At 36.7% G+C, this 24,951-nt stretch overlaps 7 protein-coding genes across 8 annotated transcripts; 4 read left to right on the top strand and 3 right to left on the bottom strand.

Annotated features, from left to right (window-relative positions):
• Window positions 1-2,081: 2,081 nt before the first annotated feature.
• LOC128263575 (uncharacterized) lies at window positions 2,082-4,585 on the bottom strand. The gene is made up of 2 exons (XM_052998706.1): window positions 3,684-4,585; window positions 2,082-3,181 (listed from the first exon to the last, which is right to left on the bottom strand). Exons 1-2 carry the CDS (start codon window positions 4,543-4,545, stop codon window positions 2,268-2,270), a joined length of 1,776 nt encoding a protein of 591 aa, XP_052854666.1. The 5' UTR covers window positions 4,546-4,585; the 3' UTR covers window positions 2,082-2,267.
• Window positions 4,586-5,200: 615 nt separating this feature from the next.
• On the top strand, window positions 5,201-7,015 carry LOC128261528 (uncharacterized). Its single transcript, XM_052995264.1, is given in 2 exon segments — window positions 5,201-5,618; window positions 5,621-7,015. Coding segments are annotated over 2 exon segments (1,260 nt in total). The 5' UTR covers window positions 5,201-5,488; the 3' UTR covers window positions 6,751-7,015.
• A 583-nt stretch (window positions 7,016-7,598) lies between these two features.
• On the top strand, window positions 7,599-8,974 carry LOC128261245 (lysosomal aspartic protease). The gene is given in 2 exon segments (XM_052994835.1): window positions 7,599-8,119; window positions 8,122-8,974. Coding segments are annotated over 2 exon segments (1,215 nt in total). The 5' UTR covers window positions 7,599-7,674; the 3' UTR covers window positions 8,892-8,974.
• A 688-nt stretch (window positions 8,975-9,662) lies between these two features.
• LOC128261470 (uncharacterized) lies at window positions 9,663-11,382 on the top strand. The gene has a single exon (XM_052995185.1). It carries the CDS (start codon window positions 9,764-9,766, stop codon window positions 11,000-11,002), a length of 1,239 nt encoding a protein of 412 aa, XP_052851145.1. The 5' UTR covers window positions 9,663-9,763; the 3' UTR covers window positions 11,003-11,382.
• A 327-nt stretch (window positions 11,383-11,709) lies between these two features.
• LOC128261674 (uncharacterized) lies at window positions 11,710-12,947 on the top strand. Its single transcript, XM_052995467.1, has one exon. It carries the CDS (start codon window positions 11,710-11,712, stop codon window positions 12,883-12,885), a length of 1,176 nt encoding a protein of 391 aa, XP_052851427.1. The 3' UTR covers window positions 12,886-12,947.
• Window positions 12,948-13,222: 275 nt separating this feature from the next.
• On the bottom strand, window positions 13,223-16,120 carry LOC128262820 (putative cyclin-dependent serine/threonine-protein kinase DDB_G0272797/DDB_G0274007). Of its 2 annotated transcripts, none has more exons than XM_052997360.1 (4): window positions 16,017-16,120; window positions 15,394-15,491; window positions 14,903-15,330; window positions 13,223-14,430 (listed from the first exon to the last, which is right to left on the bottom strand). In XM_052997360.1, exons 2-4 carry the CDS (start codon window positions 15,467-15,469, stop codon window positions 13,537-13,539), a joined length of 1,398 nt encoding a protein of 465 aa, XP_052853320.1. In that variant the 5' UTR covers window positions 15,470-15,491; window positions 16,017-16,120; the 3' UTR covers window positions 13,223-13,536. The 2 variants fall into 2 exon arrangements, with proteins under 2 accessions (XP_052853320.1, XP_052853319.1); XM_052997359.1 differs by lacking the exon at window positions 16,017-16,120 and adding an exon at window positions 15,551-15,774.
• A 116-nt stretch (window positions 16,121-16,236) lies between these two features.
• Window positions 16,237-19,296, bottom strand: LOC128262823 (secretion-regulating guanine nucleotide exchange factor). The gene is made up of 4 exons (XM_052997363.1): window positions 18,971-19,296; window positions 17,611-17,862; window positions 16,506-17,281; window positions 16,237-16,444 (listed from the first exon to the last, which is right to left on the bottom strand). Exons 1-4 carry the CDS (start codon window positions 18,986-18,988, stop codon window positions 16,354-16,356), a joined length of 1,137 nt encoding a protein of 378 aa, XP_052853323.1. The 5' UTR covers window positions 18,989-19,296; the 3' UTR covers window positions 16,237-16,353.
• Between the last annotated feature and the right edge of the window lie 5,655 nt (window positions 19,297-24,951).

Genomic DNA, 24,951 nt, shown 5'->3' with positions numbered 1-24,951 from the left:
CTTTTTATATAAAAATATGCATTCGTAGATGTATAAACTTTCGTATACCTTAAAAATATATGTCGGCTTTTTCGATATATATTAAAATTCTGCATTTGTAGAACCAACATTTTTTTTATAAGAAATCTATACAATTTATGTTTCTTTAAAAATTGTTGTCCTACACGTCAGATATTTAACCAAGAGGGTGATAAGTGATAAAAGACATAACGAAGAAAAAATGGCAAGTGTGGCATAAAAAAGTCTGCGTAAAAATGAGATGTCACCAGCTGTCGCAGACAATCTTAATATTTGATGTCGAAACACGCAGCGAGGCAGCAGCTGTGACCCCAATACAAAGTCAGAGATAGAAAAACCCTAACCCAACCTCAATATTCGTTACAAAACCCCAGACATTAACAATTTAATGCATTTGCCAAAATAAAATGCATAAATTTGATACGCTAAATTTAACCTGCAAAAAGGAGCCCACTTAAAATGGACTTGTGTTGTCCTGCATACGAAATCAGTTGTGAATAGTTTAGTTGATTATAATGATGATGATGGCGATGGACTGGGCAAGATTTTCATGTGATTTACAAGGGTCCTAAATGAAAAGTAGGGGTTTTTTTTTGGCCCGAGATGAGATGCCATTGTAAAATGCCAGAAACAATTTAATGCTTCATTGACAACCGCACATATGCGACCCCTGTGACTGACAGCTCAGACTTATCTTGGTTTTCCTTTCCTTTCTTTTATTTTCACTTTTTTAGCTTTTCCCCGTCCAAAACTTATCGTCGAACGGAATCGAAGGGAAAATACATCGCAACTGTGCGATAAACATATGAAAAATGCACATGCGGTGAGCCAAGTTCAATTCCAGAGGCCAAAAGTTTACGCCACTTAATGGAACTTGACGCAAATTCAATTACAACATGGCCCTCCGTATACTCGCAATCCCCACTCACGGAAAAACTCCCAGCCGAATGACGGAAAAACTTGCAAAGAAATTTGCGGAAAAACGATGCCAGTCAGCTTTTACCACCGAAAACGAAACAAGGCGGATTTTTCCAGCACTCTTGGGGTACTACTTTTACTTAAGTATCTTCAAAATGGTCTTGGTCAATTTACATTAATTTATTCGTCTTTAATTAAACAAGATCAAATTGAGATAGTCAAACCTTGTTCACCAAGAAATCGCAACACATGATTTTAGGATTTTTAAAACGAACTCATTCTGGTTTAATAACGAACTTCACTTTTAATTTTAAAGAGTTTAAAAAACTAATTGAAGGCTTTTAGTGCAAAAAGCTTTAAAAAATCGTACGTTATTTCTGATAAAAATTAAAATTAATTAGCACTATAGTGTGCTAGTCACCAAAAATTACAATATTTTCTTAACAATAATTTTATAAAAGAAAAATAATTTAATGAATAAAATAGCCTTTTTTAAAAAGTAAAAAATATTCATATAAAATATTGATTTTCAATTGATAGAGTATTTTAACATGGAGTAAACTTTCTTTCTTTGTTGTCTAAAGATTTTTGTAAACTTTCTCAACGCCAAAGGCTGTTTTTTCGTAAAATAGGAAGGAACTCCAATTGAAATCGAAGTTTTTCCCGAGTTGCGGGCAGACTCCCTTACTTTGGCTACACTTTTACTGCAATTAGCAAATAAAACTTGGTTTATTTTCGGTGGGTAAATGAGGCGTGGTTTTGGTCGGTTGGGCGCCTAGCGAAACTTTTGCAATCACTTTCGTTTGCATTCATTATTGGCCAAGGGAAAAAGGATTTGACTGCCAGCTTTCTTTGGACTTGGGTCAACTCGAAAGTCAACGAAAGGATGCGAAAACCTCTTTCTATCCAGTTGGAAAACTTTTTAGTTTTGGCCATTGATTTTATTGATGAAATTTTGTAGAGAAATTCAAAGAATGAATGTGAATTAATTATTAAAAGTAGCCAAAGTTGAACCTTTAAATTAATTAATATAATAAAGTAATTAAATTAACTTTGGTAACTTTTATCTTCGTCAAATTGCGCTATAACTGCATTTTCAGTTTTACTTTAAACTAATATTTAAAACTCAAATTTGTACGTTTATTACAGTGTCTATACCATTTTTTTAAAGATTATACCTTTAGTGTATTGTGCTTAATTTAAATTTATAATTTGTATAATTGCACTTATTTTTTTGAAAAGGTTTATTCTTGATTTACATAAAATTTTTAAAATATTGTTTTAAGCATTAGCTTTTGTAAAATATGGACAATAAATATTTTTGGGTTTAACTAAACTTCACTGCCTAACTGGCAAATAAAAAAACGTGTCAAATTACACGGCAAATCATTCATAAATCCCCTAAAGATGTCGACGCAGTGCTCCTTTTTATTTAGGTTGTTCGGTTCTCCCCTGCCCCAGGCCAAAAATATTGGTCTATTTCCGGAGGCAGTTACGAAATCGCCCTCTTTTTCCTGGTCACTGATGCCCAACCAGTATGGAGTGTATTCACGAAGTTTCGCTGTGACGGCGTCAAGTTCTTTTCGACTTTTAAAAGCCGCCAGGTGACCTCCCTTTTTACGACAAGTGTCCTCGGCATTAGCCCAAGTTTGTTTATTTTCGCCTTCTATATAAAAATATCTGGATTCGATCCGCTGGAAACCAGGCGGTATAACCTTGTGCTCTTGCACAATTTTTTGAATCTCTTTCATTGTTTTCTCAGATTCCAGTGTTACGTTTTCAATTTTGAGCATCTTGGCCAGATTTTCTTGTTGAATCCTCTCCACAGTTGCCTTAGATTCCAGTAATTCCTTTTCAATTTTGTTCATTTGGGCCTGATTTTCTTGTTGAAGTTTCGCCACATTTGCCGCAGATTCTTTTTGTGCCTTTTCTATTTCTTCCAGCCTTATCAGGGCTTCATTTAGTATTTTAGTAAGGGAACTCAACTGCCCCTGAACCTTGTAGTTGTGATCGATGAATGGAAGCTGAGCGGAAAGACAAAAGGCTCCACATTGATTTGGGGCATCCGTTAGAACACAAGCTGAACCCGTATGTTCCAGGGATTTAGCCATACCGCACAGATTGCAAGCAAAAGAGGCGTAAAGTAAAAGAATTCCGAACTTAATCATTTCAAAATTTTCAAGTGTCTTGAACCACAAAAGGCGAATGTTGCCAGCAAACTGATTTTGTAATTTATCGCCGTCTTCTTATATAGAGATTCCCGAATAAATATTATTTAAACAAATTCAATATTGGTATACGCTACGTGTAACGGGAATAAATAAAATTAGCACATCCAAAGAATTCTATGGTCAATAAAAGCAACACGCGTTTATTCTGAAGATGCAAACAGTGCAAACATAAACAAACGAAATGCATATATGCCAGTTTATAAACAATTTGTTATCTCAAAATGTATACAAAAACAAAAGGTTTAATTAATAAAATGTTTAGCAATATAAAATACCTTATCGTGAGTCAACAGTAACAGAAGTGGAAAACAATTATATATAACAATAAACAATTTTTGAGCTTTGATTGAAGATTATATTTCTTATATTCTTACATTTTTATTTTTTTAAGGAGATTACTTGATTTACTTGAAATAATTATTCTTTATATTACATTTTATTGTAACAATCAGATTTATAATGTGTGGACATTTTAACATTTTCATCTTGGTTTTTTTGATTTTTACTAAACTTCACTGTCTAACTGGCAAATAAAATGACGCTGCAAATCACATGGTAAATCATTCATAACTCCATTGTAGATGTCGACGCAGTCCTCATTGCCACCTTGGTTGTTGGGTTCTCCATGGGCAAACGTCAATATTTTTGGACGATTTCCGGATTCAGAGACAAACTCGCCCTCTTTTTTTCGATCACTAATGCCCAGCCAGTATGGCGTATTACGATGGAGTTTCGCTGTGACGGCGTCAAATTCCTTTTGATTATCGAAAGCCGCCAAATGGCCTCCCCTCTTGCGACAAGTGTTTTCAGCACTGGTCCAGCTCAGCTTGGCATTATTTTCTATATAGAAGTATCTAGATTCTATCCACTGGAAGCCAAGCGAGATGATCTTGGCCTTCTGCAGAATACTGTCCATCTTGGCCTGACTTTTTGTTTGAATCCCTTCCATAGTTGTCTGTGTTTCCTGTGAGCCTTTTTCAATTCTGTCTAATTTGACCTGATTTTCTCTTCGAATAATTTCCATAAATGCCTTAGATTCCCGTATTTCTTTTTCAATTCTGTCCAACTGGGCCTGATTTTCTTTTTGTAAATTCAATGGATTTTGTTGAATTCTTTCCAAATTTTCCGGATATTCTTTTTGCACCGTCAATGCTGATTTTTCAATTCTTTCTAGCATTTCGGTAAGGGATTTTAATTGCCTTTGAACCCTGTAATTGTGATCGATGAATGGAAGTTGAGCGGAGAGACAGAATGCCCCACATTGATTTGGGGCATCCTTTAAAACACAAACTGATTCAATATTTTCCTGGGATTTAACCATACCGTACAGATTGCCAACAACAAAGGCGTAAAACAAATAATGTCTGAACTGAAACATTTCGAAAGAGTTTCGAATGTGTTAAAGCACGAAAGGCAAATTTTGCCTATTAACTGATTCCGAAAATATTCGCCCGTCTTCTTATATAGGACTTCCCAACAATATATTATTTAAACAAAGGCCAATTTGTACATTCGCACATCCGGATAAATTCAGGGGCATGCTTGCATGTCTACCTTTAAAAGCATTATGCGTATTTTTTGAAGATGCAAGCAATTCAAACATAAACAAATATTTTATGTTTATATATGGAAATAAACAAATTGTACAAGTTTATAAGTAAAATAAAAAATTTAACGGAAAAATTTGAGTGTTTTCGTGCTGGATTTTTTTGTATTGTTTTTTTGTTATAGGACCATTTATTGTTTGTTGATTTTCAAGCTTAATTGTTGCGTTGGTCAAGATTCAACTGTTAGTAGGTTTAATTGTAAAACGTTTTAAAAGAGATTACATATTTATTAACAATCAAGCTTTAATTAAATTCTTTTGAATTCAACAAATAATGATTGTATTACTTAAATGTAAAATTATTAAATGTAAAATGATTTCGACATTGAATTCTACAGAGTCGACAGGAAAGGCGCTCTCTGTGGCGAATTTTGGAAGCTTTTAGCTAAGTTGTGCCACCAGATATCGCAGGTAAATAATGTAGAAATGGTGTAAGCTCTGAAGTAGAAATCAGAAAGTGAGAAAATTTAACGGGAAGTGAAAATTGTAATTGTTTTATTGGTTTAAAATAGTTTTGTTCAATAAAATTAAATCAACCAAAACTCGTAGCTTAAATAAATGCACGAATACCGGCCACGTGTCAGTCTATCCTATTTAGTTACATTGCATAAAACGAATTACCTAAGCCCGACTTGATTACAATGGAATTCTAGCTTGGTTTCCCATAAATACGTGACCTCTTCTCGATTTAGTGCCACAGTGACGACCAAGTGCGATGCAGTCTTCAAAGCAACTCGGACTGGCACTGACCCTTGTGCTCATTTTGTGCCTCAGCCAAAGCGGTGTGGAATCGAAGATAAGATGGCGAAAGTCGGTGCAACTGAGTCTGCACAGGGAAACCAATCACACAAGGTGCTCAGGAGTTTCATCAGCCAAAAGAGGAGGCTCAAGAATATATTGTTCACAACCACAGATACAGAGGCAGTGGGAGGATCCTTTGCCGTGACAAAACCTGTGTCGAGAGATAATTTGACCAATTCTCACAATACGGAATACTATATAAAAGCCTATTTTGGGCAGCCCAAAACCCAGCAGGTCACTCTTCTAGTGGACACAGCCTCATCAAATCTCTGGGTTTATTCCTCGGACTTCGCAAACAAGTCCTGTGCGAAACACAATGGATACGACGAAAGTAAGTCGCAAACACATCAGCAGAATGGAGCATCCTTTGCCATACAGTATGCATCGCAAAGCGATCTGAATGGATTCCTCTCCACGGACACTTTCACAGTTGGCGATTTGGCGGTGAAGAATCAGACATTTGGTGTGATTAATTCAGCACCTCTGAGCCTCTGTAAACGTTCCAATTTCGATGGCATTCTTGGTCTGGGACTTTCTCAAATTGCCCTCGATGGAGTGACGACCCCGCTGGATAATATGATCGCTCAAGGACTCATCGACGATCCCATTTATTCGCTCTACGTCAACCGAAACGATTCGGATGCCAGCAATGGTGGAGTTTTGCTGCTGGGCGGTTCGGATCCCACTCTTTACAGAGGATGTCTCACCTATGTGCCGCTTTCCAAAGTCGGTTTTTGGCAGATCACTGTGGGCGGAATTAAGATAGGCAGTAAAACACTCTGCCATAATTGCCAGGCCATGTTCGATGCGGGTACCTCGTTGATAATTGTTCCCTGTCCGGCTCTGAAAGTCATCAATAACAAGCTGGGCATCAAGGAATCGTCTAAAAGAGATGGCGTCTACATCATCGATTGCAGCAAGGCGTCCAGTCTGCCGAATGTTGTCGTGAATATTGGCTGGAAGGACTTCACTTTGACCCCCTCCGACTATGTTCTCAACTACAGTGGAACCTGCGTTTCTGGCTTCGCAAGTCTCTCCGACTGCAGTGCTGAGACCTCTAGTGATAGTAGCGACGAACTGAATAATATATGGGTATTTGGCGACGTGTTTTTCGGAGCATTCTTCTTGTTGTTCGATTTCGGTCTCAAGCTTATCGGCATAGCACCCAAAGTTTAAACAAATATTTTTGAAAGTTCTAAAGACCGAAAGGAACCATATTTTACAATGAATTATTAATATTTGGTGGCAGGTTATAAAATAAAATACAAAAAATAAATGAAAGACATTAGTATTACACATCTAAAAATCGACTTACTTTCATTAAACAGTTACTATATTAATACCAAATATATTTTTATGAGTTCCTCACAAAGAAATTTCCAAGCCAAAAGATGTATTATTTTGTTCCAAGCTTTATAAAAAAAAAATATTAATGTTTGGTGACAGGCAGATATGTATGTATTTAATAAATGAATTAGAAAGCCTTGAGGAAAGAATAAATACATTGCTCGTGGGAAAAATAAACAATGTGCTCTTATTGGAAATCTAAAATTTGGACCAACATTTTTAAGTTTAATTGCATGGACAAAATAAATAAAATAGTGGTGGGAAAAATAACCGTTATTTTTTATTAATTTGATTAAAATATAGTATTGCTACCTTTAGTACCCAGACGGACAAAACTACCAGAAAATGATCAAAATAAAAAATTTACAGTACAAAATGATTTGTTGACAAAAAACTTAAGTTTTCTTATCAATGTGTGGCAAAATGTGCAATTAACTGCCAGACATTTTCATTGAAAGTTTTTGTCGATTTACTGGGAAGTTTATCTAAAATCCAAAAGGCTGAATTTGATTGCTTCGAGTTTCGTTTTTGCACGACAGCCAGTCGTGTAAACAAAGGCTAAGATCGATAAAGACTATCGATCAAATTTTTTTATCTTTTTCGATTGGTGATAAATTTTGGGTCAGTTTTGGACTTATCACCGACCATATAAATAGCAGTGCTCTCAGGTGCTTTCTTCAGTCTAGCCCCAGACAATAAAGGGGGTAGAAAATAAATAATTTGTTAAATTTCATAAAAAGATAGTGAAGTAAAATGTTGAAGTGGCTGGTTTTGTTGACCATTCTGGCTTTGGTCAGTGCTGAGATACAGCGTATTAAGATTCACAAGAACAAGGATCACAAGAACACTCATCGCAATCGAAAGCAGGCCATTCAGGCTTTGAAATACAAGTACCATCAGACGGATGATCTTGTAATTTACGAGGATGGAGCTCCTGTTTATGTGCAGCCCGATTATGGCAATGATTATCCCAGTCAGGATACGAATGACTATACCACCGAGGAGCTGGGCAATTCCATGAACATGTATTACTATGGTGAGATAGCCATTGGCACCCCGCCGCAATACTTTAATGTGGTTTTCGATACGGGTTCCGCCAACTTGTGGATTCCATCTGCCCAGTGTTTGATCACCGATGTGGCCTGTCAGCAGCACAATCAGTACAACTCCAGTGCCTCCTCCACTTTTGTGTCCAGTGGCAGAAATTCGCGATACAATATGGAACTGGCAGTGTCACTGGCTACCTGGCCATAGATACTGTGTCGATTAATGGTCTGTCTATAACCAATCAAACCTTTGGAGAGGCCGTTTCGCAGCCAGGCAACAGCTTCACCGATGTGGCCTTCGATGGCATTCTGGGCATGGCTTTCCAGCAAATCGCCGAGGATAATGTGGTGCCGCCGTTCTTCAACCTCTACATGCAGGGATTGATTGATGAGCCTGTTTTTGGTTTCTATTTGGACAGGAATGGCTCCTCGGAGGAGGGTGGTCAACTGGCTTTGGGTGGCACCGATCAGAACTTGATCGACGGTGAGATGACCTATGTTGAGGTCTCCGAACAGGGTTACTGGCAATTCGGTGTGAATAACATCACCTGGAATGGCACTGTGGTTTCGAGTGGCTGCCAGGCCATTGCCGACACTGGAACCTCTTTGATCGCCTGTCCTCCGACTTCCTATGCCCAGATTAACTCCCTGATTGGAGCTGTTCTGATCCAGGGCGACTACTATGTGCCCTGTGCCACCGTGAACTCGCTGCCCGTTTTGACCTTCAACATTGGTGGCACCAACTTCGATCTGCCGCCCTCGGTTTACATTCAAACCTATACCGATGACAGCTACACCACCTGCATGTCCACTTTCACCTACATTGGCACCGATTTCTGGATTTTGGGTGATGTCTTCCTGGGACAGTACTACTCCGAGTTCGATTTTGGCCAGAACCGCGTGGGTTTCGCCAACCTGGCTTAAATCTTCAACGAACGAGCGAACAATCTGTTAAATATTAAGATTTCAAGTGATTATAAAAATAAAAAAAAAATAATACTTAAAAAGTAATGATTTTAAATTATTAAATGGGCACACTAGGCAAAAACGTCGCATACATTCTATATATTTAATACAATGCTGAGATACAAAAACTTAAAAAAATTATAAGTAGAACAAAAAGATGGCCCCGTTTTTGCACCTAAAACTTTTGCTCCTTTTTGTGTTACTAAACAAAAGAAAATAAATATCAATGTAATAGATTTTTTTATTTATTTTATTATTTATAATTATTATTTATTTATTTTTTTTTTAGTAATGTAAATTTTATATAATTTTTATAACATATGTGAATTTGGATTTACCAAAAATAGAGGCATAATTGCTTATCTGAAAAAAATAAAAATAAAGTTATATAAACGAAGAGTGATTTTTTAAATGTTTCCAGACTGCGTTTTGGCGATTTTATTCATCACTTAATAACATTAAATAACTGAATTTTTAGAAATTATAGATTTTAGTTATCATTTTCAATAATTCTTATTAAAAAGAAAAACCTCTTTATTAAGTTTTGAATGTAGGAACACTGCAATCAATTTATAAACTCTGTGAGCCATTTAACTTTTTCGTATCATTTACTATACGCATAATTAATGATAAATGGCCCCCCCAAAAATGTTCGAAATGCAGAATGCTTCACACTGTCGCGTGTGAAATTCTCCGCTTAATGGCGTGAAGCCAAAGACCTCAGCTGCAATGCTTTAATTATCTGAAAGAAAGAAACTGAAGTCAAGCTGCTGAGCTATAAATACGTGACCAAATAGGCCTCAATTGGCAAATCGAAAAACTTGGTGACCATGAAGGTCAAGTGGATCTGGCTTAAGTTACTGCTGTGCTGGCTTACAATACTGACTTTATTTGCACTTGAAGTGGATTCGCGTAAACGTTTAAGACTTGGATTACACAAGAATCCTGAACCAATCGAGCAGAATGTTCAAAACGAACTAAAGACATTGTCTATAAAGCACAAACTAATAGTTGAAGTTTCAAAAACGGTGGCTACCACAAAGCCAATAACAATAGACGCTGGATCAGGAGTGGCCAGACTTGGAAACCTATATAACACGGAGTATTTTGTATCCTTAGAGATTGGAAATCCGCCACAGAAACAAAACGTACTGATAGATACAGGTTCTGCTAATCTATGGGTTTATTCGAGCAAGTGCCCAGATACTTTTATACCCTGTGCGAAGCAGAAGAAATACAACTCAAGTGCTTCCACAACTCACAAGGCCATGAATGCCAAGTTCACTATTCAATATGGCTCCAATAGGGATGGAGAAATTATTGCCCTCTCGGGTTTTCAATCCCAGGACACAGTGAATATAGCTGGATTTTCCATTCAAAATCAAACATTTGCCGAGATCACCAATGCACCAGAGGCCTTGGCATTCCTAAAATCAGAATTCGTTGGAATACTCGGCTTGGGATTCTCGAACATAGCTATCGATGGTATTACACCACCGTTCTTCAATTTGGTGGCTCAGGGTCTGATTAAAAAGCCAGTGTTCTCCATTTACCTCAATAGGAAAGGCACAGATGCCGTAAACGGTGGTGAATTGATTTTGGGCGGCACAGATCCGGGACTTTATAGCGGATGTCTCACGTATGTGCCCGTTTCAACGGCTGGATACTGGCAATTTACCATGGAAAGTGCCACGGTGAACGGGTTTAGCTTTTGTAAAAACTGTGAGGCCATACTCGATGTGGGCACTTCCCTGATTGTTGTGCCCGAGGAAAATCTAAACGCAATCAATCATATATTGGGCATTGACCACGACCACTCAAGCAGTGTCTTTTTCGTGGATTGCTTTAGGATCAGTCATCTACCGGATATTATTTTCACCATTGGCCACCGGGAATTTCGCTTGAAGTCCACCGATTATGTGCTGCGATATGGACAGTCTTGTATCTCGGGATTTACCAGCTTGAGAGGCAACAAACTGTTGATTCTCGGCGAAATCTTCTTGGGAGTTTACTACACGGTCTACGACACTGTCAACAAACTTATTGGAATGGCACCAGCAGTTCACTAATTTCCACAACATTATTCCGCGTTAAAATATATATTTTTATTAATAACCCATTGGATACGAACTTAACAATTTTTAATAAACAAACCCCTTTTATTTAAACATTTAACACATATTTCGTTTTAGTTAATTCCAGCAGCTCACTAATTACACAATATTATTCAGCAATTCATATTGTTCACATTCATAGCCCTTGAAAAATAAAGTTTTAATTAAGTAGTCTTTCCATTAATAACTAACCCATCCACTAAATTTTTAAAATATGATTGCCGCTAAGAACTTTGTATTTGAAACCGTATATTTATAAAATGAACACCCATATTAAAAACTTTCTCTCGTGTTACATGATTTTCAGAGTATATTTACTTTGATAATATATTACTTTTGCTTAACCGACATTACGTGTTAAATTAAATACAATTTTATAAAATTTCAAATATATATTATTATTAATTTCCAATAAGCACTTGTTTATGAAATGAAAGTCCATTATTAAATAAATTCTTTTCAAAAAATTAAATAAATTCAAGTTACGTTTTAATTGATTTTCTTGGAATATGTATATTATTAATATATCACATATTTCAGTTTAAGCCCCATGCCTAACCAACTTTACGTGTGAATTTAAACAAATGGCGAATGGGTAAATATCTCACAAGCAAAGCTATAAAAACAGGTGTGTTGACCAGGAACTAAGTCAGTGAGTGACCATGAACTTACGTGTGATTATCCTACTTTTCTGCCTGATCGTGTTGGTAGAAGGAAAAGTTCACCGATTTCGCCTGCAAAGACGTTCCCATCGACACCACAAAGTGCCCCATGCCCATTTGCATCTACAATTCCGAAATGCGCTGCGAAGAAAGTTCGGATACACACCACTTCGAACAGTGAATGCTGTAAATCCAACAAGTGGAGACAAAGGCGGCGTAGTGTTAACCGAAACTTTGAAAAATTCGTACGATACCAATTTCTATGGGGATGTTTCGACTGGAGAACAATCATTCACCATGCAATTCGATACAGGATCCTCGGATTTTTGGGTGCCCAGTTCGCATTGCAAATTTTGCAAAAAGTGCGGCAATAAATTTTTCAGGGAATCCCACTCGAAAACTTTTCAAACCGATAAAATTCCCTTTACCATTACTTATGGATCGGGATCGGTAAAAGGAATTGTGGCCTCGGATGATGTGGCTTTTGGGGATTTAAAAATCCAAAAACAGGGCATTGGTTTGGTCAACATTTCCGATTCCTGCTCCGATTTCGATGGCATCTGTGGCCTGGCTTTTCAGCCACTCTCAATGACTGGATCCACGCCTGTTTTCCAGCAAATGATCGACCAAAAATTGGTGGAGAAGCCCATATTTTCGTTTCACTTGAAAAGTGGCTCCAGCGATGGTGGCTCAATGATACTCGGTGGATCGAATTCGAGTCTGTACTATGGCCCCTTGACCTACACAAATGTCACGGAGGCCAGGTATTGGACTTTCAAAATGGATTTCGTTGAGGTTCACGGCAAGGGATCAAGGCGTTGCGAAGGCGGATGCAAGGCCATTATGGACACGGGAACATCTCTAATAGTTGGACCCGTTCTGGATATCCTTTCCATAAACAATGCCATTGGAGCCCAGCATAATGCCACCTTTGATCTGTATACTGTTGACTGTTCAACGATTACCCAGCTTCCAGTGATTGTTTTTGGCATTGGCGACAAAGAGTTTTATGTGAAGCCACACACATATGTGATTGTCTACCAGGACTTTTGCTACTCTGGTTTCATGGATATGCGAGGTCTGACCTTCTGGATAATCGGCGATGTGTTCCTGAGGGAAAACTACGTGGAGTTCGATTGGGGCAGGCAAAGAATCGGCATAGCACCGGCTGTTTGATGGGGTTAAATGGGAAACGATTACCAACCGAAACTTATAAATACAACACATATGTATTTACTTTTAACTTGGTTTTTATTAAAAAAAAAAATTTTATTTAAAATATATGTAAATATGGTGAAGATTGTATTTTATTTTACCAACAGAAAATAATAAGTAAATACATTTTATAAAATGTTAAGTGTTAAAAATTATTGGCGTTTATTGATTGTTATTATAAGTACCATTTTGTTTTTTTTTTTTTGTTTTTTTGGTATATGAGGTTAGACTTGGTTATTAATAGAAATTTTAATTATTTAAACAAAATTTTATTTTTATAGTATACAATTGGTTAAGATTGTTTATAGAAGTCTGACATTTTGTTTTGTTTATCGAAGGTGGAATTTGACTCATAAAAAATAGTTAATACAAGAAGTAGTTTAAAAACTATCAAGTCCAAAGAAAACCACAAATAAATTAAACAAATAATTGTTTTAAAATGGTTAATTTGTTAGATTTTAAATTCGATTTAATTTTCTTGTGGAGACTTGACTTGAAATAATTTTGTTAAAATGTTAATTTGATGGATTCAAATCAAGTTTGATTTTAAATTCCGTTTGACTTGGTGAATATGGAGTCTGACCTTTTTGGGGCTCCCTTGAATTTGCAGTCTTATATGTGATTTCCTGCCGGAGGTTCCTTGCCTGTTGGTGGAGTTGTTCCTCCGTTTGACTGGCCATTGTTGCCTCCAAAAATGCCACGTGGCAAACGCGACTGTTGCTGTTGCTGCTGCTGCTGCTGTTGCTGCTGTTGCAATTGTTGAAGTTGCAACTGGCGCAACTGCACCTGTTGCTGACGTTCAAGACTGGCAAAAATAATGGCAGCAGTGGCGGCAGCACTGGATGGCGTTTGCTGTTGCTGTTGGGTTGCCTGTTGTTGCTGCTGTGCATGTTGCTGGTGGTGCTGCTGATTGGAGCGCAAACTACAAGCCACCAGTTGCTGGTAGAGTTGCGATATAGAGAGATCATTGGGATTGCAATTACACAATCCTGTAAAGTCCCCTCCCTGATGTTGCTGCTGCGAATGTGGTTGTTGCTGCTGCAAATGTTGCTGCTGCAGGTGTTGCTGCTGATGTTGCTGATGCTGTTGCTGTTGTTGCTGCTGCAGATGTTGCTGCTGCAGGTGTTGCTGCTGATGTTGTTGATGCTGTTGCTGTTGTTGCTGCTGCAGATGTTGTTGCTGCTGCTGAAGATGTTGTTGCTGCTGCTGTAGATGTTGTTGCTGCTGCAGATGTTGCTGCTGCTGCTGTTGCTGTGGAAATGGAGCACCTGGCTGCTGCTGTTGCTTTTGTGGCATGTTGAAATAATGTTGGTGGTGTGGTGGATTCAAATGTGGGTGCGGCGGTTGTTGATGTTGCATCTGATGATAAAATTGAGGAAAAGGAATCTCATTGAAATTCTTATGCAAATTGCTAATGTTGTTGTTGTTATCGTGGCCAGGTTGGCGATGTTGTTGTTGTTGTTGCTGCTGCTGATGTGGCTGTCTTTGTTGTTGCTGATAGCCGCCCTGAAATTTGATAGGTTTGAAAAAGGATAGCTTATAATTAATTAATTTTGCTTATAAATGATTAGATCTATACATCTACCATTAAAATTGTGGGTGCTACACAAACCAGCGATTTTAATTTTAGATATTTCTTGCCAAGAGGTTCAAAGAAATCTATTGCTTTAATGTGGTGCAGATAGTTTTTCTTTAATCATCATACAAAAATAGAACATATTTTCAACCAAAAAAATGTTGGTTAGTGAATACCAAGTAAAATAGAAAAACTACTACTAGTTAAATAGAAAAAAATTTATACACATATATCTTACGTCGAAAAAAAGTAGATCCTTATGCTATATAGCTTATATTTTTAGCCAAAAATAAAGTTAGTCAATACCAAACAAGGAAACACAGAAATGCTACCATAGTTAAACCAAAAATTCCCTACAACAACATATAGATCAGAGTTCCAGTCTACTTGAACATATCTTACCCCCGGAAAGTTGGATACCGGAGCTTGTCCTCTGTCATATAGAGCCGCCAATCTGGCGGATCGTTCGAATCCTGGCGCAGGATGCGAGGCATGATTGACCATCGGTTCCAGACCCGAAAAACAGGAAGCCGCATCCTTGGGAAAGTCCAGAAAGTTCTCGCCATACAATGAATAATTCTCGGCAGCCTTGAAGTAATTGTGACTGCCATTTTCCGGATAGCCAGATGAATCACCATAAAGAGCCCGTTCCACTTCGCCTATGTAAATTGAGGCATTATCGCTGGACGGTGGCTTGCTTGAATCCAATCCCAATCCAGATGGAGTGCCATAGTTGGGCACAGGTGGCTCGGGCGGTTCCACAATTCCCAGGCCAACATCATTGGGCCTTACAGACCAGATTTGCTTGGCCAGTTGACTGGATATGTTGGCTGTTAGATATAATGTTATATAGATAAATTTAGTTGACTTTTAAATTGAAGAGAATATTTTACCCTCAGTGGCCGCCGCTGCCTCCTGGGCATCCAGTTCATCAGGTGTAAATTCGACCTTGTTGGTATTCTCGGACATTTTAGGCTTTTTAATAAAGAAACTATAAATATATGTAAGAATATCTGTCAATTGAAACTTTCCAAATAAAATTTGTGCAACCTTTTTCAGCTGTCTCCTGCAGCTCTCTGAATGGAAGTAAAATAAAAGCCAGTGGGGGAAGTTATCAAATACAAGCCCAAACAATTCGCACTCTCCGTGTTTGTTTATAAAACAACTCAATTCAGGCTTGGATTACACGTAAACATTTAATTTATTGCCGCTGCAGCACAAACTTATGTCAAGTTTTATTTCCAAGACAATCACAGGAAAAAATAGAAGACACATGTTCGGCAAAAATTTTGACACAAGATTAATAGCTTTACCAACACTACGCTATATTTTAATGTTTTTTTTTCACTATTATTTATTATCTTATATATATATATATATATATATACATATACATATATATATTATAAATTATATGAATCGATTATTTTAAAAGTTATTAAATTTTTTCACTTTATTATATTTTTTTTAATAAATACTTTTAATTATTTATTTTGATAAGCTGTTACTCACTCACCTATGTCAATATAATATAATTCAGAGATAACAATAACAGGCTAAAAAAATATTAAAGAAAATATTTGGCACGAACACAATTTCCGGAAACAGCGCATGTGCAAATGTCAAAAAGCTGCAGTGTGACCATAGAACCGGAAAATTGAAAAAGGAAATTATTTTGACGCATTGTAAAACCTTAAATACTTATAATTGGAAGGCATATTATTATTATTATTTATATTATTTTAAAATCAACAGTAATATATTTATTTAATAATTGTTAGCAAAGCTGTACACTAGTAATATAAAAATGTGACCTAAGCTAAAATTCACAAAAAAGCGTATATAGTCCGAAGTCAGTTAAGAGGCTCTGTAATCGCATAACAAAATCCCGCTCCAGCGCCGCACAATTTAACTGGGGGCAGTGGTAAAAGTGTCGGGGTGCATCTGAAAAAAAATATATATTTAAAGATTACTTTAGTCTATCAAATTCATATTTTATGCCCACAAATTTTCGGTGCTATTGTTGCCACAATTTCCGTGCTCGTTCCAACCCCAGGTGTAGATTTCTCCACTTGTGGTTCTGAGCAGCCCATGCTCGGCTCCCATGTGAATCCTGGCTGTGCTCTGGTCCTCTGGGAGTTTCAGGTGAAGTGGCATGGGAATCGCCTGTTGTTCGCTGAAGGAACCAGTTCCCAGTTGACCATAGCAATTTCGACCCCACACCAGAATCTCGTTGTTTTTTAGAACCGCCGCATTGTGGGTCCAACCCACGGCCAATTGCCGCACATCCTCCTCGAATTGGAAGGCATTGGATTGCCCAAATTTATTATCTCCTAGAGTGAGGATTCTCTTGGTGCTGCCACCGCCCGAATCGCTAGTATCCACGCACTTGAGCAACATATGATTCTGGCCACTCGAAATGGAAACAATTCGCAGTTCATTGGGATTGTGGACCTGTATCTTCACCGTATTGCAGCGGTGCAGGCAGGTGGCCGTAATATCCAGTTCAATGGGCGGTGGATCCATGATCTTTAGTCTTCCGAACACATAGATCTTGTTGTCCTGGGTGAGTACCGCACAATGCCTCATGCCAAAGCTAATCCTCTTGGCGAGCTCATCTCGAGGCAGTTTCACTGGCATTGGCTTTCTCACCGCTATAAATCCACGCTGGCAAATCCCCAACTGCTGGAAGGCATTCGAGCCCCAGACATATAGGCGTTTGGTCAGCGTAATTGCTCCGGAAATGTCCCAACCACAACTGATGGTCTCCACAGGAACATCCTGGAGTTAAGAAAATGACAGTTGAAAAATAAAAAAAATATTTCATAATACAGAGTTATAGAATTCCATTTTGTATTGGAAAACAAAGAACTTTTTTGTAGTAAAATCTAATTTAAAATTGATCTAAAAAAGGTTCAAGATATTGGCAATGGTTATAAAACATTACGAATATCGTTTATATTACATGTTATAAAATACAATATTTTTTTAAATATTAAACCTTAAACGGCCTCTACGGGCTTAAATTATGTGGGCGGTTGCATATATCTGGTGGTGGTGATTTAAAATGTATAAAATTGATATGTTTCAATACCTTTACAATGTCTTACCCCAAAACACTCGGTGGGAATCATCCGGAACTCGTTGTGGCAGTCCTCCATGGAGTCCAGTCCCAGTTGACCACGATTGTTCCAGCCGCAGGAGTGAACCCTTCCGTTTGTGTCGAGGATGAGGACGTGGCCACCACCACCGCGAATGAGGCGCACTTGGGGGGCGGCGAAGGAGCACTTGGTCACCCGCTGCGGTGTCATGCACAATTCGGACTCAAAGCCAAGGCCAAGCTGGCCGTGAGAATTGGCACCCTGAGACAGAACAAAAAAAATTAAAAAGGGCGAAAACCCAAGCGAAGGAAATCACTCATTAATTTGCAATGCAAATGCCCTGGCAAATGTCTCTTTTTGGTTTTGTTTGGCTTACCCTTGCAGAGGGCAGTATTTTAGCCCAAAGTTCATAATGGAAAGTGCAGTTCATATACTCTAAGTTGATTTTCGTGTCAGTCGAAAAGATTCATGGGCCAAAGGGGGAAAAATGTCTTTAAAAATGTTATCTTTATAAAATCTAGAATTTTAGAAGTCTGTATAGGAAACATAGTTCAAAGTCAACATGAATTTTATATTATTTAAAGTTAAATGAAATAATAATTAATATAACGAAAATCTAGAGGTTTGTAACCCAATATCTTATCGTTCGTTTTTTTTTGCAATATGATAGGAACCAAGAGCTCTAATAGCTTAGAAAATTTTAAAATTAATTTTTGATTTAAAATTTTTTTTAATCTGAATTAATGTATTGCGCGTACTCAATAAATAAATCAATAGAATTTTAAAGAAATTTCATGTATATAACGGAACATGTTTTAAAATAAAAATAAATTTTATGTTTATAAAAGGTAACTGTTTTAAATACATTGTCTTATCTTTGGAAATTTGTTCTATATAATACAAACGGAAAACTCTGATGGTTTAAAACATTTTTTTTTATCTATTTCTGACTTTTGGGGCACCTAACAAAGTTGTTGGTCTGAAACATGACCGCAATATTCCATCTTCTTAGGGTTTCCCCTCATAATAATTGGTCTGTTTACAATCTTCATAAAAATGATATCCAATAAAGTTAGTTAAAATTAAAGGGGTAACTAATCTCTTCAAATTTGAAATCTATTATCTTTCATGCTTGTTTTAATATGAAAGGAACGAATCTTTCTGATAGTTATTGACATTTTTAATCTTTAAATCGGATCACAAAATCGAATATTATAGTAGTTCTGAATTGCCCATCAAATAAACCTAATGGAATCCTAACATTCAAGGGTTTCCCTTGAAAATACTTGGTCTGCAAGGATGTTCGAGTCTTCGGTGTTCCGAAGATATCCTTAGTTTCTCAAGGAGGAGATGGGGGTGTAGATCCTACCCAGGCGTAAACCTCCATGTGTGTGGCCACCAGTTGCTCCTTTCGCGCTGCACTTCCGGTTGTTGTTCGTCGCCGCGATTTGGCCGGTGATTTAATGCGCCGCAGTCACGCCAGAAATGTGGCTGCAAATCCGTAGGGGACACTTTCCGATGGCCTCCAATGGCGCTCCTTGGGCCTCCGGATACGTACCACTGTCGTCTGCAGCTCATGTAAAACTGAGGCTTGGCTGGGCCACGGGAATTACTTTTATATCCAACGGGTCTCTATTATTTTTTAGCGTGCCAACAAAATGTAAACAATGCGAGCCATTAGAGATGGTATTTTTGGCGCGCGATACTATCGAGCCTTAGTTTCGATAGTAAGCGATAGTAATTACAAGAGTAAATGTATCGGGTAATCACCCAGTTCGTTTATTTTTTAATTAATGTTAATTTTTCTTTTAAATTATATTTATGCATTGTACGGCATATAATATTTTAATTTATGAGTGAAAACAGAGTAAGCTTTTAGGATTTAAATAAAATATACAACTTAAGTTATATTTTATTAACATAAATTAATTAATAAATGATATGTTGGCAGCTCGGTATAATTTGCTAACATGACTCTGCTAAATAACAGGGAAATGTTAAATTACTTTTGTTCCCGCCCAAACAATGTTTAAATCTAAGAAGGTATAAGAAACTAAATTGACTTTTTTATGTATCAAGAAAATTCTTAATTGTATCAAAATAGTTTAAGTCTATGAATAATCCATTAAAATAATTCTCAATTATATTAATCAAAGATTAAATATTAAGTTTGAACGAACTCCAAAAATCCAACCAATATCACTTTGCTTCCATTTAATGTCTCATTTGGTTATGGTCTTAACGATTATATAATCTTGCCAGGTGGGCGTGTAGTCGTGTCAAGCGCATATAAATATATTGTAATTAAAAGCAATTAAAGTTCAGGGCGAAGGTTAAAGTGCATGCAATTTTAATTAAGTTTTAATAGTCAAGATGGAGCAAGAATTGCATACTAGTTAGCCACAATGTGTGTTTGCTCAAGAAGAAGGGAAATTTGAAAGGAAACGAATTGGTGATAGCCTAGAAATTAAAACTACAAGAATTTGAAAGCTTAAAATAAATCATATTGTGATTCATAATATAATTAACAAAATATAATATAATTAAGAAATATAATAAGAACAATAAAATACCTAACCAATGTTTGTATTTATTTTGAAATGTGCCCTTGTTGTTATATTACAGTAAATATGAGTAAGCCCTCTTATTCTATTTCTCGGAATAAATTTATTAAATTTTCACTTATACTTAATACATAATATATAAAAATTTCAAGAAAGAGCTGTTAATAGACACCTTTAAATTACGTATACGCCAAGAAACCCAACCGAAATCGTATGCTCACAAGTGAACCGGTTTTTAATTACCCCGAAATCACGACGCTGGAAAAGCAGCTAAACAGAAAGGCAACACAAATGGGCAACTGGCGCTAAAAGCAGGACATTACAAAGCTGCAATGTTCGACTGGCATGCGATGGCCAGGACCTCTTTTTCCTCCCCGCCTCTTCGAATTCAAACCCCATGCACATGTGAGAAATGCACTTGCAATGGGTGGCCGCATTTGCAATTCAAAAATGAGCCACACATTCAAATGGCGAAAAAGGGTGGCCGTCTCTAAACGCTAGAAATGAAAACTGATGATTTTCACTTGATACCCGCAAACGAAGAAAATCCATGCAGGAAAAGACTGCAGCTCCACATGCAATCGAAGGTGCCCGAAGGCAATGGAAATCTCTTTTAAATTGCCATGGAAATTAAAATCACAGGGAATTAACATGTTCACCGTCAAATTTGAATAGAAAAACTGGGTTGAAATCGAGGTGGACGTGCTCTAATTGGATATTTCCACCGGCCAACTCTGGGTGAGATCTAAAATTTAATTTTCAGGGCATTCAAAAGTCGTTTAGGTAGGCTTCAACCTTTTTTGTGTGTCCAGTATGAATTGTTATCCCCACTTCTTGGCGCGAATATGACGGGTTTATATGAGGCTTTTCCGTTTCACGGTGGTCAGCTTGCATATATGTGGCTAGAAATCCCCATAAAGCTATAAACATTCAAACAATATGAGAAATGAACTTATGAGCGGACGTTTATTAATTTGGTGCGAAATAAAACTAGCTTTATGGCTATGAATAATGTAATTCATAAAGGTAAATTGAATATTTAGCAACATTAAAACTTCATTGTAAAACAGAATATACTTTTTTGATTTAATTATTTAATTTTTTGCTTAAGTTGACAAAGCTTTTAATGAAATAAATACTGTTTAAGGTTCTGTTAATTAATAACGTCTTTTATGCTACAACTTTTTTTATATAATTTTAAAATCTATTAAAGCTGTTGTAATTAGTATTATTATTTTCAATTTATTTGAATTTTGCCGGGAAATCGGCTGTTAAGTAAGACAATCAGAAAGGCTGTAAAAAAACAGTGACAGCGTTCCTAAATTGAAAAAAATTGTTTACATTTGTATATATTTATAATATAACCAATTGTGATTGTTTGAATTTATTTTTCTATTTTCTAATTTACTTGATTTTTGGCGGGAAATTGACTGTTAGCTAAAACAAAAATGTTATCTGTGTGCTGTAAAACAACAGTGCCAGTGCTGCCAAATTCCAGCTGTCTAAAAGTTAACAGCACTGTTAAATAATGCCCGCCAAAATTTCTAATTCGAATGTTGTGCTGTCATTAATGTTATTTTTGTGCCATTCTGAGAGCCTCTCGAAGGATCCTTGAATAGATAAGTGAATTTCAAAGGACTTCTTATATAAGGCTTCACTTGCATTCGCGCGTGCATGTGTATGCTCATATGTGAGTGCGAGTGTTCCCAGCGGAGTAATTTAAACGTAAAGGACACGTGACTCCATTTCCTCTGTGTTTTTTTGGCATCTTTACGACTTTTTGTCTGTGGCTTGTCACATTTTTCACGTTTTTTGTTGCTCCTGCGTGTTGACTTGGTTTTCGTGTTCGTGTTTCGAGTTCTCCATTTTTGCTAATGCCAATTTTGTTACTCTTTTTGTTTTTCGTGCTGAAAAAGAGACATTTTTTGCGCTGTTTTCGAAATTAAATCTAATTTGATGTGTAAATGTGTTGTGTTGGCACTGTCGCTTTGTTATTAGCCACACTCCGGCACGTTTGCCCTTTCACACATTGCAGCTACAGTGAGGATTCGAAACAAGTTTCGACAAAAATTTAAGTGCCTATATATTTTGCAAAAAAAATATGAATAATTGAATATATACTTTGTAAAGATTTATAAAGAATTATTAACTTTTAAAACCATCTTACTTATTTGATTGCAAAATAAAAAATTAAAATAACCATTTTTTAAATTTTACAAAAGTATATTCTGTTTTACAAAACCATTTATTTTAGCTCTTTTAATGTTTTTCAATATTAAAACAAAAGGATTTTTTAAATTTCCAGCAACTACAGTGTTTTTTGTATTGCCCTCTTCATTTGCTGGCTCTGAATTAACAGTTAACGAGTAAATGGCTTACGTTTTTTTTTGTACTTGTCCGCCCTTTTGCCACGCCCCGTTTTGTGGTTTCATTTTCATTGCAAGATGTATTTTGTTTGTTTTTCGCTTACGCTTTATATTGGTTTTTCACCCTGTGGTTTTCACTTCGGCAGGAGGGCAAGGACATCGCCAGGACATCGTGCGATAAGCCAAAGTGGCAAAATTGTTGTGGGAGCGGGTTAAGCGCGGGTGCAAAGCGGAAGAGGAAGTCCTGCTGATCGGGGAAACTGCCGATTGGCACTTGCAATTAAGCGTTTGGCCTTAAATGTCATCGGTTGGCCAGCGTTTTTTAAAATTAAGTTATCGGTCGGACACGGTGGTTTTAATCAAGTTGGTAAACTGATTTTTTTTATTTTATGCGATGCTGGGGATTTTAGTAAATGTTCATAGGCAGAAATTAAATATATATAATCCTTAAAAGGGTTTTTTAGCATTGCACAAATCATCACTAGAATAACAAAAAAGAACAATAAAACTAATAAAACCTTTCACACCTAAAAGACTAAGTTTTCCTTCCTTTGAAATCTAAAAAGCCCCATTAATGCGAGGAATGCCTTTAAATGATTGCTGCCAGTCGCTTCAAAAATCTCTGTTCTGATATCTACATAACTGTCCCCCCAATTTCGATTGCCATGTCCAAAAATGTTTCGCAATTGCATATTTTCCGACCGAAACTGGTTCGAAATGGCGAACAGCAGAACAGAAGTCATGGCGACCACTAATCATGACTGCGGTCCATTGTATGGGACATTTGGACAGAGACTCCGACCATTTCCTCTTCAGAAACCATACCACCTACCATGCCAAACTCACATAATCGAAACACAAAGCCAAAACTGTCCCGCAATGGATGTCAAATTATGAAAATGGAATAGTTTCTCTGGTGTGGCTGACACTTTAAATGAAATTTGAAAAGCAATCAGAACCGCAGAGAACCCTCGGTGTTGTTGCCCTAATTGCTCAATCAAAAACCGTATGCAATTCCATAGGGTAAATCAAGCTGACGCTGGAAAATGCATTTTCCAAGCCAAAAGAAACTTAATTTTATACTTAAACTTTGCCACAAAGACATGGTTTAAGAGGTGCGCGGATGGTGCGGAAGTGTTTGGCGGTTTTTCTGAGGGAAAAACGGAATGAAAGTGATTGCCACAAGCAACAGCCAAAGACAACAATGCCAAAGTTTGGCTGTACCAAGGAGTTGCTCGCGAAAAGCGGTTGGGAAAAACGGTGGGAAAATCGAGGGGAGCTGGAGGAGCTGGGTGAGCGGAAACGGAAGCGCATTGAGCAAAGTTGCAGTTGTTGGCTTTTGTTTCGCCATCTCTACAACGCCAGAGCAAAGCAATTTAAGTTAAACAAGCGCTCAACGTCCTCCCGCTTTTCCTCTGCCGAGTTTTCCTCAATGTAAATGTCAAATATTTTTCAAAATCCTTCGTTGCGCTCGGATTTGTTGCAAGCACTTTTCAAAAATTGTTTTTCTTGATTGACTTTAAGTTTTACTGCTTTTCTCCCCAACCGAATCTATGAACTTAGCTGGCACTACTTAGCAATAAATCAAATGGGGGAGATTTTCGGTTGAAATTGATTTTGGGAAATAAATTTTGGTGATACAATACTGCATAAAAGGTAAGGCATATTATGGTAAATTTTAATAAATATAACAAATTGTAATACATTTAATTTTTAAGAAATAAATATATTTATTATTTTATAATGCTATCAAACAAACTTAACAAACCGAACTTATTTATACATTTTTTAGCAACCATTACAGCATTGTTTTATAAAACACAAATTTGTATTTTTGGAAAATAATTCAAATTAAATATAATTCTTTAAAAAAATGTAATCTGGACAAAACATAGCTAAGTTCATTAAAATTTTATCCGAAAATTAAAATATGTTTAAATTTCTTTTATATCTTTTATACTTTAATATAATCGTTTTTTTTTTTTTTTTGAATATCCATAATAACCTAGAACTTTCAAATAAAAATGTATATACTTTGCAAATAATTTTTATTGGTAATTATTTTTATTTTAAATGTTGTTCGATAAACATAATGGTTCAGTTCATTTTAATTTAATCCGCATCATAAAACACTTGTAAAAAGGTCAACTTTGTTTTCACCAAAATAAAGGTTTCTAATATTTCATTTCTTTTATTGTAATCAAAATAATTTTCCTAATAATACTGGAAGTGTTTCAGAAAAGTTTCTTGGACTATTGAATATTCAATTTCAATTTATGCCTGCGCCACAGACAAAGCCCAGCCCAAAGTTTTGTTCGATAACTGCGGGCGGAAGCCCTATTTGGTTTGGTTTTCCTCCGCTTTTGCACAGCTTGCAGCGCCGTCTCGATAATTATTATGTAAATTGCTTAAAAATTCAC

This window comes from Drosophila gunungcola, unplaced genomic scaffold (assembly GCF_025200985.1).
Source record: "Drosophila gunungcola strain Sukarami unplaced genomic scaffold, Dgunungcola_SK_2 000001F, whole genome shotgun sequence".
In the NCBI taxonomy this organism is placed as follows: Eukaryota; Metazoa; Arthropoda; class Insecta; order Diptera; family Drosophilidae; genus Drosophila; species Drosophila gunungcola.
Note: the sequence above shows the minus strand (reverse complement) of the source record. Positions and strands in the feature narration are given on the sequence as shown.

Coding starts and splice junctions, on each gene's coding strand:
- LOC128263575 (XM_052998706.1), bottom strand. CDS start 4,545: ATGTTTCAGTTCAGACATTATTTGTTTTACGCCTTTGTTGTTGGCAAT. Junction 3,182..3,683: donor TTTTATTTGCCAGTTAGACA/GTGAAGTTTAGT, acceptor TCTCTATATAAG/AAGACGGCGATAAATTACAA.
- LOC128261470 (XM_052995185.1), top strand. CDS start 9,764: ATGAAGGTCAAGTGGATCTGGCTTAAGTTACTGCTGTGCTGGCTTACA.
- LOC128261674 (XM_052995467.1), top strand. CDS start 11,710: ATGAACTTACGTGTGATTATCCTACTTTTCTGCCTGATCGTGTTGGTA.
- LOC128262820 (XM_052997360.1), bottom strand. CDS start 15,469: ATGTCCGAGAATACCAACAAGGTCGAATTTACACCTGATGAACTGGAT. Junction 15,331..15,393: donor GGCAGCGGCGGCCACTGAGG/GTAAAATATTCT, acceptor TATATCTAACAG/CCAACATATCCAGTCAACTG. Junction 14,431..14,902: donor CGGTATCCAACTTTCCGGGG/GTAAGATATGTT, acceptor ATCAAATTTCAG/GGCGGCTATCAGCAACAACA.
- LOC128262823 (XM_052997363.1), bottom strand. Junction 17,282..17,610: donor TTCCCACCGAGTGTTTTGGG/GTAAGACATTGT, acceptor TCTTAACTCCAG/GATGTTCCTGTGGAGACCAT. Junction 16,445..16,505: donor AACAATAGCACCGAAAATTT/GTGGGCATAAAA, acceptor ATTTTTTTTCAG/ATGCACCCCGACACTTTTAC.